This window comes from Microtus pennsylvanicus, chromosome X (genome assembly GCF_037038515.1).
Source record: "Microtus pennsylvanicus isolate mMicPen1 chromosome X, mMicPen1.hap1, whole genome shotgun sequence".
In the NCBI taxonomy this organism is placed as follows: Eukaryota; Metazoa; Chordata; class Mammalia; order Rodentia; family Cricetidae; genus Microtus; species Microtus pennsylvanicus.
Window position 1 is genome coordinate 107,717,339 of NC_134601.1, and position 12,354 is coordinate 107,729,692.

The window sequence follows — 12,354 nt, forward strand, 5'->3', positions numbered from 1 at the left end:
CAGCCTACATTATCCTGCCTCTTGCCCATTTCTAAGGGTGGGATCACTTCCCCTTTCCCTGGTCTTAGGATTCCTCTTCTCAATTACCAAGACCTTGGACTTAAAATTTCAGAAGTACACCTAAGAATTTTTTTTTCTAAATTCCTTAACTTTACCTCTATCCTTAGTCTATCTGTCTCAAAGATTTCAAATCAACTACAGACTGATAGAATTAAACAGATAGAGTACTACTTAGACAGTTAGACTAAATGCCAGCTCCTCTTTTCCTGGAATCTATATCCTAGTTCAGCCCCACAGACTACACTTTCCCAGCCTCAGATGGTCTCACCGAACCTGAACTACTACTTATGCAGCCTTCTTTTCCCCTCCTTAACCAGCAACCAAGCTTCCTAGGGTCTCATAACAACTATGATCCAAGGTCAGAAGGAAGCAGTCAGAGAAAATGACAACGATTTACCCAACTCCCAGCCAAACAATAATAAAACCAGAAAGTGGGAATGAAGGGACACTAACCCACTCCAGCATGTGGCTTTGGCAGGCCTTTTCCTTCTTTCCCAGTCCCTCTGTCTTGTTAATAAACTATAGATTTCATTTCTACAGGTAGCCACCAAGGTCTATTCCTGTATTTGGCCACTTCCTGGTCCTGAGGCTGACTACCAAAGTCCAGCTACGAACGTATTAAAATCCAGCAGTCAGAAGCCCCCTTTTAGCTCAACTAATTAACATGCCCACTTAATAATAAACTTCTCATCCTAACACAGGATTTCCCTGTTTACCTTTGTAAAATTCCATGTTCCTATATGCAATATTTATCTTCCCTTCTATCCAGAGACAGTCCTTTGCCCCCTAGAGCAAATTCCCTCTCCCCTTTCTCTTGTCTCCTTCTCCATCGCCCTTGTCCTATCTCCTTTTCCACTGTAACATAGCCATTCTAACACAGACCCTGCCCCTTTTCTGCTGTTAAAATGACACCAGCCAGATCATTTGTTGCTGTTTTTCTTGCCTGAATCAGAAAGCAGCCACTTTAACTTTTCTTCCCCACTTAATAATGAATCTGTGAAAGCAGGTGTTTGGGTGTGGCTTGTGCCTAATCCAAGGTACAAGAGGAAGTCCCCACTCTAAGGGGTCTCCTTCAATAATTATTTCTTTAAATTTTTCATTTATCTATGAAAGTTTTCTCTTATTTTATGTAAACAATTCCAATCTTTTAAGATTTATATTGTTCTGTAATTGATGTCACTGAATCTAAAGCATAATTCTGCTTTTCATTTATTACTGTCTTTATGTATTATAAGTAACTGGTGTAAGAATCCCATATTCTCAATAGCAGATAAATTTGAGAACTATATGAAGGTTGATCTTGTAGTTGATAAAATGTTGGTTCCAGCATAGCAGAAATTAATTTTAGTTCATTGAGAAATGTTTGTAAATATTAAGTTTATATTGTCCTAAAAAGATGTTCACATATGATGTTATCTTCACCATATATATTCTGTTCAATATTTGAAATGAGAACAGAATAAAGTTGAGTAAAATTGAAAACCACCTAGTCATTTTCATCATCATAATCTTCATCCTTTTTCTGCATGATCAATTCATGTGCTTTTAGTACTCTTGGTATTGGAGTGTTGACGGTGTCATAAGCCCATCCTTTCCTCATAAACAACTTCTCAAGGATGCTTGGCATAGTGTAGCCTTTACTTATGATGAAATCCTTAAAGGCAATTGTTCCATAAAGGTCTTCAATGATGTCTGGCTTACCAGACATTCCACCTTGAAGTTCAAGTAACTCTTCAGGATCCATCAAAGGCTCATCATTTACTAGCTTTCTCCACAGATTAGGCTTCAGGTACCATGCTCCATATCTAATCTTATCCCTGGTGGACTTGTAAGGATCTTCTGGTTTTCGGAGTTTCCTTTCAAAGTTTGCCTCCTGTATGGAGAATCTGATCTCTTTCACTCTGCTCAGCCTGCTGCAGATCCTGAGCTCAGGAGGAAGCAGGCTAATTTTTTTGATGGCAGAATCTTCATAGCTTGGTTTGCACTCATAGCCAATGTCAAATTGCTTCATCATGAACTCTTCATCAATGCCGAGGTCTCCAAATGATTCAACCCATTCACAGAAATCATAGACTCCTTTCGGTATGTACCGGTAATAAAGAGACTCACCAGAGTCCTGTTTTTTGGGCTTGTTTTCATGGCGCACACCATGTTTACGTGACCCAGGAAACTTTGGAGGATCCAAGTCAAATTTTGAGGGAGGGCATTTCTCAGCAGCAATATCCAAATTCATCCATTTCCTGTGGCCCTCAAAATAATCCCACTTCTCCTCTAACTTCTGGTCAGGGTCAAGGACTTCCAGCACATTTAATAAGAGATCTTCAGAAATTCCTTCCCCCAGGGGGCAGAATGCCAAAGGATGCTGGCTCAGGTTTTCTTCGATTCTCTTTACAAACAACTGGCGTGCTTGCTGGGCCAGTGACAGTGATGAAAACATGCTTATGTCCTGGCACGTTTTTTTCTGACTCTTCCTGGATCTGCAGCCGACTCTATGAGAAATTGTGGGGAGATAGCCCTCTTTGCGTCCACGAAGGATCATACCTTCAAAAGGTGGACAGCCCTTCCTGAAATCATCCAAGCCTTCCTTCACAAACACCCAGCGCCGGCCATCCAGAGAGGTAGGGAACTTCAGTTTTTCCTGTTTGTGCTTCGGGAAACACTTAGAAGGCAGCCTGTCCTTGAACCAGGGCTTGGAGGTCATGCCTAGAGGCATTGGCTGAAGTACTTGCCGGGGGCGATTCCAAGGCAGCCATTGCTCGCCCATGGTGGCCCTTGATCTGAGGCAACTGTCCCAGCCTCAATGGATAGCTTCCCTAAGTCTACTCAGGTTGCTAAGAGACAAGGACCTTGTGGCTGAAATTCTATTAGAATGGGCAAAACCAAGTACACCCCTCCCTATCCTCCACCCCTTCCCCTACAATGGCTCCTTCCATTCTGTTGTCCAAGAACTAAATACACTTCCTGGCTCCCCTGGAATAGGGTAGACTTTCCAACTGTTTCCTTCCTTTTTGGACTATTTCAGAGAATACTGTATTCACTTCTTTATATATACACATACTTTGATTTCAACCACAGTGGCTTTTCTGAGCTATCAAAAGATATTTCTCCATTTGAGTATGTGTTCTTTTTTGTCTCGGTATTATTTTGTCATTTTTAGTGTATGACTGTCACAATGTATCCCCCCCCCCCTGAATTTTATTCCAGAAATTTCTTGTTTTTGATACTGTCATGAGTGGAACTGAGAATAAAATTTGAGAACATTTATTAAGAATAAATTTTGAGAAACCAATACTCTACTACTTGTTTACTGATGATGAATTTGTCCTGCTGAAGAGTAAAACAATGACTCGTTACATAAACCAGCCTGCCTCATATTCCATCCTCCTGTTTTCTTTTGTCCTGATTTGTGTTTGTTTTATGTGAGCTTTTGTTGTGGTGGCTGTTTCTTTTGAAACTGGGTTTTGCATGTAGTTTGTGCTGGTGCGCCTGTGTGACAGTTTGAAAGAAAATGGAACCCTAAGGATATTAGGCAGTATTAGGAGATGTGGCCTTCTTGGTGTGTAGGCATAACCTTGTTGAAGAAAGTGTGTCACTGTGGGGGTGGGGTCTGAGATCTCTTTTACTCAAGCTTTCCTCAGTGTTACACAGTGTCTACTTCGATTGCTTCTGATCACAATTACCATGTCTGACTGCACACAGTCATACTCCCTGTCATAATGAAAATGTATAGATCCACTGAAACTTTAAGCAAGCAGTGTTGTCCTTATAAGAGTTGACATGGTCATTGTGTCTCCTCATAGCAATAGAATCCCTAACTAGGACAGCCTAAAACTTACTCTGTAGAAAAGGTCATCATCAGACTTTTCCTCAAGAAGGCTGAGATTACTGAGATTACAGGTGTGTAGCACCATACCTGGTCTTGACTTGTTTTTAGACATATATTTTCTCTTTATATAAAATTATTTTATTTTGGTTTTGCTTTTTTGGACCAAAAAGAAAAGAAAAAAACAGGGTTTCTCAGTGTAGCCTTGGTTTTCCTGGAACTTGCTGTGTATACCAGGCTGGCCTCAAACTCACAGGAATCCATCTGCCTCTGCCACCACTCCACAATAAAATTATATTAAATCTTATGGCAATAGTTTGTTCTTTTTATATACCAGTGCTCTAAAGAGGCAGCTGTACTATTTTCTCACATGCAGTGTTTTGGTTTTTGTTATGGTTTTATTTTATGTGCATGTTTATTTTGCTTGTATATATATATATATCTGTAGTAAGGAGGAGGGGGCTGCTTGTTCTTCTTGGCCACCTGGCAAGCTTAACCCCCGAAATAATTACACAGAAACTGTGTTTATTTAAACACTGCCCAACCCATTAGTTCTAATCTCTCATTGGCTAATTCTTACATCTTGATCTAACCCATTTCTAATAATCTGTATCACCACAAGGTTGTGGTTTCCCAGGAAAGATTCTAACCAGTGTCAGTCTCAGGCAGGAGCTTCATGGCATCTGCCACACTGCCCTTTTTCCCAGCATTCAGTTCTGTCTACTCAGCCTATGTAAGTTCTGTCCTATTGAAAGGCCTAGGCAGTTTCTTTATTCAACCAATGAAAGCAACATATGGACAGAAAACCTCAACATCATTCTAGGATCATGAACTATAGGCTCATTGTCCTTTGCTTATGCCTTGTATCCACTTATGAGTGAATACATACCATATTCATGTTTGGGGGGATCTGTATTACCTCACTCAGGATAGTGTTTTCTAATTCTATCTATTTGAATGCAAAATTCAAGATATTATTTTTTATCACTGAGTAGTACTCTAATATATAGATATGCCACACTTTCTTTATCCATTCTTCAGATGAGGAGCATTTAGGTGGTTTCCAGGTTCTGGCTATTACAAATAATGCTGCTATGAACATAGTTGAACAAATACTTTTTTTGTATAATTGGGCATCTTTTGGGTATATTCCCAAGAGTGGTATTGCTGGATCCTGAGGTAGTTTGATTCCCAGTTTTCTGAGAAACCACAACACTGATTTTCAAAGTAGTTGCACAAGTTTGCATTCCCATCAGCAATAGATGAGTGTTCCCCTTGCTCCACATTCTCTTCAGCATAAGCTATCATTAATGTTTGAAGAGTGCCCATGTGGACAACTGCATCCACATAAAGCCTCACAGAGCTTGGGAGGTAATTCTAGACAGAAAAGAATAAAGCATGGCTTCTTGGTAGCAGCAATTTCTAGTGTCTGCTCTGCTTGCTAGAGGCAAGCAAGCAAGCACTCTCATTTAAGAGAGACTTCCTGACTCAGCTCTAGCTGTAAAACCTTAGAGTTCCTTTAAAAGGTCCTGCCACTGCAAACTTTGACTCTCTGAGGCAGGAGGTCTGGCTACAGAGAGAACATTTGAGTGTTGTTTGTGGACACACTCTTGCAGCTTGCTTCCTGGCAAGGATCTTGAAATGCTGTAGAGTTGTAGCAATAAATATGGCTACAGCCAATACCTCTACCATGAGGCTGGAATTGCAGAAAGCTAAGGAATGGGCTGGATCCTGCCATCAAAGCCACGGCTTTAATCCTACCCATATTGCTCGGTAAATTAAAGACTTCTGTAGTCAGAAAAAGAGAGATGTACAGTAAAGAAAGATTCAATGATGAAGAAAACTTCTAAATGGTTTATAGTGTGTTAAATCTATATGCAAAAATGGTTAAAGTCCTTAAAATAAAAAAGAGAGTAGTTGGGCGTGGTGGTACACAACTTTAATCCCAACACTTGGGAGACAGAGGTAGACTAACATCTGTGACTTCAAGGTGTGGTAGCACACACCTTTATTCCCAATGCCTGGGAGGCAGAGACAGACAGATCTCTGTGAGTTCAAGGTGTGGTATCACACACATTTAATCTCAGAACTGGGGAGGCAGAGGCAAGTGGATCTCTGTAAATTCAAGGACAACCTGGTCTACAGAGTGAGTTCCAAGACAGCCAAAGATACACAAAGAACCTGTCTCAAAAAATAGAAGTAAAAATAAAAGAAATAGAGGTTTAAGTAAAGCCACATAAAGATGGAAAATACACAGAGAATCTGGATATTGTGTGTTATTATGATCTCTTTGAATTGTTTGAATGCTGAGGAAGGAGCAAAAGCTGCTAAAACATATTTGTTTATAAATGCTGTTGAATTAATCCAAGATAGGTATTTTGAAAATACCTTGACTTCAAAATTGAAGTCAAATGTATGTTACTTTGGAGAAGACATTTTGCTTTTGTTTCCACAGGATTCATTCAGAGTTAAGAAAAATCAGGTTTGATCAAGGAAGACCACCCAAGAAATCTCCGGTAGGAACAGATGGTTCAGATGTCAGAGTTCTACATCCAGAACAAGTTCAAGATGCTGCCTGAGATAATCAAGCCTCATAGGATACTCCAGTCAGGACTTGATAATAACTCTAAATTTTCTTTAGGTCCCCATAAGATTATCAGCAACCCCCAACCAGCCAGAAGTAGTCTGGAATTCTATGCCCCCATTTCCAAAAAATGGATGATGGTTATTTTCCTTTGTTTAAAAAAAAGAGTGGGGAGTGGTGCGGGAGAATTGTCTGTATTCTGTCAATCATGTTTTAAATAAATACTGATTGGCCATGTAGGAAGTATAGGTGGGTCAACCAGACAGGAAGTAGAGGTGGGGCGATGAGAATGGGAGAATTCTAGGAAGGAGGAAGCCCATTCCTAACCAGTCCTGCCCAAATCACAGAAGCAAGATGTGACCTACCCTGCTGAAAAAGTTACCAAGCCATGTGGGTAACAAATACTAGAATAATGGGCTGGTATACATTATAAAAGCTTATATGAAGCCTGGGGAATGTGCCAATCAGTTTATATCTAATGTAGACTTCTGTGTGATTCTTTGAGGTTAAACAGCTGTGGGAACTGGGCAGAACATGATGGAGGAAGGTCATTGGCTAATAAAGGAACTACCTTGGCCCATTTTATTGGTTAGAACATAGGTAGGTAGAGTAAACAGAACAGAAGGCTGGGAGGAAGAAGAAGTGAGCTCAGACTCCACAGCTCTCCTCTCGGGAGCAGATGCCTCAGAGAGACACCATGCTCCCCGCTCCTGGGAAAATGAAGCTCTGACCCAGGATGGACTTAGGCTAGAATCTTACCGGTAAGCGCACCTAGCTGTGCTACATAGAATATTAGAAATGGGCTAGTCCAGGTGCGAGAGTTAGCATAGAAGAGGCTAGATAGAAATGGGCCAAGCAGTATTTAAATGAATACAGTTTGTGTGTTGTTATTTCGGGGCATAAGCTAGCCAGGCAGCTGGGGTGCTGGGGACAGAGCCATGCCACCCTTATTACTACAAATGGCGCCCGACGTGATGGACTAAACCCACTTAAAAAACCCGAGAAGGCTTAAAAATAAGGGAGAGAGAGTTTAACACAGATTTTTGCTGTTTGTTGGTGGCGTGCTGTAGAGAGATTTCCTGATTCGGCAACAGCAGCATAAAAAACGCTGTGTCATTTTAAAGTGCAGCTTCTTGGGGCTGTGCTGCCAGTGTGAACTCGGGCTTTAAAGCATTTGTGGCACTCTGCTTGCTAAAGGCAAGCAAGCGCTCTCATCTAAGAGAAGCTTTCTGACACAGCTTTAGCTGCAAAACCCTGCAGCTCATTAAGAGGTCTTACCACGAAACACTTACATGATGTTGACGAAAAGCTGAATGCATGCTTTTCGGTTTTCAGCCGTAGCAGGAAAAAAGCTGCGCCATTTAAAAATGCCGGCTTTCTGGGCTATCCTGCCAGGGCAAACTCTGACTGTTTGAGGCAGGAGGGCCGACTACAGAGAGAGGACTTGTGTGTTGTCTGTGGACATAATGCTGCAACTTACTTGCTGGCAGGGACCTTGAAATGCCATAGAGTTGTGGCAGTAAACATGGCTACAGCCAGTACCTCAGCCATGAGGCTGGAAAGCTAAGGAATGGACTGGATCTAGCTGGCAAAGCCATGGCTTTAATCCTACTGATATTGCTTGCTAAATTAAGGACTCATGTGGTCAGAAAAAAAGAGATATACAGTAAAGAGAGATTCAAAGACAAAGAAAATTTCTAAATGGTTTACTGTGTGTTAAAAATATATGCAAGCTAAAAGTTGAAGTTCTTAAAGTAAAAAAAAGAAAGAGAGTTGTTGTGTGTGGTAGTACACACCTTTAATCCCAACACTTGAAAGGCAGAGGGAGATTGACTTCCGTGACTTCAAGGTGTGGTAGCACATGCCTTTAATCCCAGTGCCTAGAAGGCAGAGACAAACAGATCTCTGTGAGTTCAAGGTGTAGTAGCAAACACCTTTAATCCCAATGCCTGGGAGGCAGAGACAGGCGGATCTCTGAGAGTTCAAAGACAGCCTGTTCTAGAGAGTTATTCCAGGTCAAAGATATATGCTCAAAAAGCAAAAAGTTAACCTAGGAATGTCACAGCTTAGATTCTTAAGCACCTAGTGATTTAAAGGCGCAAATCAAAAGTGCTCCTGGATAGTAAAAAATTGCAGATTCACAATAGGACAGATTCAGACCACTAAATGAGTCACACTGTTGGATGAATATACGTAGGCTTGGGAGAGAGAAGAAAAAGAATATAGAAAATAAAATTAATGGTTAAAAAAGATAAAGTCTTTAAAGAGACAAAGTACAGATAGTTATAGATTAAGAGAAATAAAGTAAAAATAAGCCACGTAAAAATGGAAAATTCACAGAGAATCTGGATTATGTACATTGTGTTTTCTTTAAATTTTTTGACTGTGAAGGAGCTAAGTACAGAGAGACATTTCATTACATGGGCTGCCAAGCTAAACCAGAATGGATATAAGGGTATTACGATTTCAGAATTTGGGTCTAAGGATATGATGCTTTGGAGAGAGTCTTTTTTTGTTTTCACAGAGGATGAGACTCTATGGATTTCTTCTATCCCAGTTTGGTATGATAGACCATGCCCTCCTGAAAGGTTGATGTGAACACCCTCAAAAAATTACTTCGCTCAACTGCCAACTGAGATGACCCTGGCACACAGGTTACACCATGAAAGACCTAATTAACTATGCCCACATTCAGCAGGAAGCAGTTTGGAGAGAAAAAACTATGCCCATGTTCCCAAAATATTGTTTATAAATGTTCTTTTACATTTAAAGGGGGATATGATATAGGTATGAATAATTTGCATTGGTATGATTTTTAAGGTCAATTTTGTTATATGTATATGTATTTCTGATCTTTAATAAGGTGTTGTGATTGTGTAGTTCATTTTTAAAGTATAATGTATAATTAGAAAATATAGGTTGTTAATGGATGATCATCAATAATAGTAAAGCTTGTAGTCATGTTAGTTAGATTTTCTAGGTATATAGAGATGTATTTCAGTTAGATAGACATTCTTCATATCTTTCAAAGACTGCAGAATATGGCATTTAAAATATTTTAATAACTTAGGACTTTTCATGACAATGAGACATGCCTGCTCCTGGCAGCACCAATCTACTTTGAGAGGAAGATGGGCATCGAAGAGGATCTTTATGGAGTTTGATAGCCATTTGGGCAAGAAACTGCTCTTGCCTGGACTATTGCATAAACTGGACACAGAGAACCCACAGAGAGAGGACTTGCCTAAGGTGAGATGATCTTTCGGGGTTCCTGATTCATGAAAGAGTCTGTGAGACATTCTGCAGGACACAACAGATAGTGACTGAACTGACTTTGAATTTTCCTGCTTTATGGAAATGTCTGCTGGATACCATGGGTCTGAAGGCTGAAGATGGATGCCCCAACGGTACAGAGGAACTTTGGGTGACTGTCCAGGCAGCGAGATGTCTCTGTCATTTCTCGAGTTTTAAAAGTTGCTTTTTTCTTGTTTGCTAAGTAGTATTGTATCGTTCTGGAGTCTTTGATGGAGTTAAGAATAGTTAGTTATAGTTATAGTTTTCCTTAGTTGTGATAAAGATTATTGTAACTTTTACTTGATAACTGTTTCGTTATATGTAATTTTGCTATGTTAAAGTTAAAGCCTTTTTTTTTGTTTAAACAGAAAAAGGGGAAATGATGGAGGAAGGTCATTGGCTAATAAAGGAACTATCTTGGCCCATTTTATTGGTTAGAACATAGGTAGGTAGAGTAAACAGAACAGAACGCTGGGAGGAAGAGAAAGTGAGCTCAGACTCCACAGTTCTCTTGGGAGCAGACGCCTCAGAGAGACACCATGCACCCACTCCTGGGAAAATGAAGCTCTGACCCAGGATGGACTTAGGTTAGAATTTCCCGGTAAGCACACCTAGCTGTGCTACATAGAATATTAGAAATGGGCTAGTCCAGGTGCGAGAGTTAGCCTAGAAGAGGCTAGATAGAAATGGGCCAAGCAGTATTTAAATGAATACAGTTTGTGTGTTGTTATTTCGGGGCATAAGCTAGCCAGGCAGCTGGGGTGCTGGGGACACAGCCACGCCGCCCTTATTACTACAAGAACAGAAACCCCAATAAGCAGGCCCTCATATTACATATTTCTACACAAAATGTGTGTGCCTGGTGTTCATGGAATCTAGAAGAGGATGTTAGATCTCCTAGAACTATAGTTACAAATGATTGTAAATTGTGTGGGTTCTGGGAAGACTCGGGAACAGTAGCCACTACTCTGGATCCAAACAATGACCCATCTACTCAGGTCCTCATTTGCAATATTTTGGATGAAAAGTTTGATGCAACTCTGGCTTTTGGTCTTTGTATGCAACCCATCTCATGTGCCCTTCATAAAGATACTTTTAGATAACTTTTGTGGTTGCAAGGTACTGCTGCCTATTAGCTTTTTAGTTGGTGCTTTTACTAGACCAAGAAGCTTGTCTTAATCTCTTAAATTTATATAGAGTGCAGGGTCTCTGCCTAGGTTCATCCATCCTGACTATGGTCTAATGTCAGTAAACAATGAAGGACAACCACAGACCTCATTTCACATGTTTTCTATGTTAAGAGGGAATCAGTCTCTGCTGTTTCAAGGCCAGCATTTGCAGTTTTTTATTCTATATATTTTCTCTATTTTTCTTAATTTCATAATATAAAGCTGATCTCTTTAGTCTATCTTGGTAAGAAAAGAGACATGAATTTTTATTGATCTGCCCCTACCAATCCATATGCTACTTTTCTTGAGGTCACAGAGACCTCATAAGGTCTTTATAAACATCAAATCCCTCATTACATCTTACTGAATTTGAAAGGGTGAATCATACCTACTTCATTGAGACCACCTCAGTCTAATAGGGAACCTCTGTCAGTCAATGACTTTTAAGAGGTTGGACCAGGTTAGAGCATAACACTTTGGGTACCCAGAGAAAACCACTGGCCAGCACAGGGCTCACTCTCTCTGGTTCCCACATCATACACCTGAGGTTGGACTTCTCATTCCTGATCAATGAGTTTTCCCATTATAATATGTTACGGGAGGTCCTCCCACTCCTCCAGCCTATCGCCACTGAGATACCAGCCCCTTGGGGTGTGGTCTCTCTCCCTTTAAAAAAGCGGCCACTTCCCTCTCCTCACTCTCTTCACTTCCTGCTCCGCCGGTGACTTGACTTCCTTCCTGGTTAAGCAGAGGGCTGACAGTGATCTGTAAGTTTTTTCCCCTTTAAATAAATATCACCCTATTAATCATAATCCCAAATTGGTGTGGCATTGTTTGTGACTTACGCCTTCATTTGGAGCCCAACGTTTGGTTTTAGAACCTCTCCCGGCTCGCAGCCACGAGTTCGACTTGGCGGCCGGAAGTTCGGCTTGGCGGCCGCAAGTTCGGCTTGGCGGGCACTTGTTCGGCTTGGCGGGAGCCCTTGCTTCCTCAGCCACTGCCTGTGGATTTAAACTCCACAGGCCCGCGTAGTCTCTGCCCGCGTGATTTGCTCTTTTCTGAGTCGTTTTCAAATCTCCCTTGCAAGGACAGCTCTTAAGTGGCGCGAACCAGAGCACGCAGTTGCTGAAAGCTGCAACCCCTCAGGGTGACTCTGTCACGTGGAGGCATAAGTAGCTTCCAGATTGCTCTTCTCTACCCCTGGATTCTAGGTTTCTGGTTCCATCTCTGGAATTGATTTAATTACATTTACTTTGTTGAGCAACTTACATTTTCCAGTTTTTAACAAATACTAGGCGGACTCTGAAACAGGACCGTGTTTTCGTCGAGACTTGGCAACAGCGCCACCTGCTGGATAATAGGTAATATGGCAGTTCTCGTTTCCAACGCGAATTTTACTGTTCTGGTTACCAATACAATGGGTT

At 41.0% G+C, this 12,354-nt stretch overlaps 1 protein-coding gene across 1 annotated transcript; it reads right to left on the reverse strand.

The window, feature by feature from the left end:
- Positions 1-1,546: 1,546 nt before the first annotated feature.
- On the reverse strand, positions 1,547-2,824 carry LOC142841692 (putative protein FAM47D). Its single transcript, XM_075958596.1, has one exon. The coding sequence runs from the start codon at positions 2,822-2,824 to the stop codon at positions 1,547-1,549; it is 1,278 nt and encodes a 425-aa protein (XP_075814711.1).
- Between the last annotated feature and the right edge of the window lie 9,530 nt (positions 2,825-12,354).

What these genes read in the sequence shown, in the direction of transcription:
- LOC142841692 (XM_075958596.1), bottom strand. Translation starts at nt 2,824, where the DNA reads ATGGGCGAGCAATGGCTGCCTTGGAATCGCCCCCGGCAAGTACTTCAG.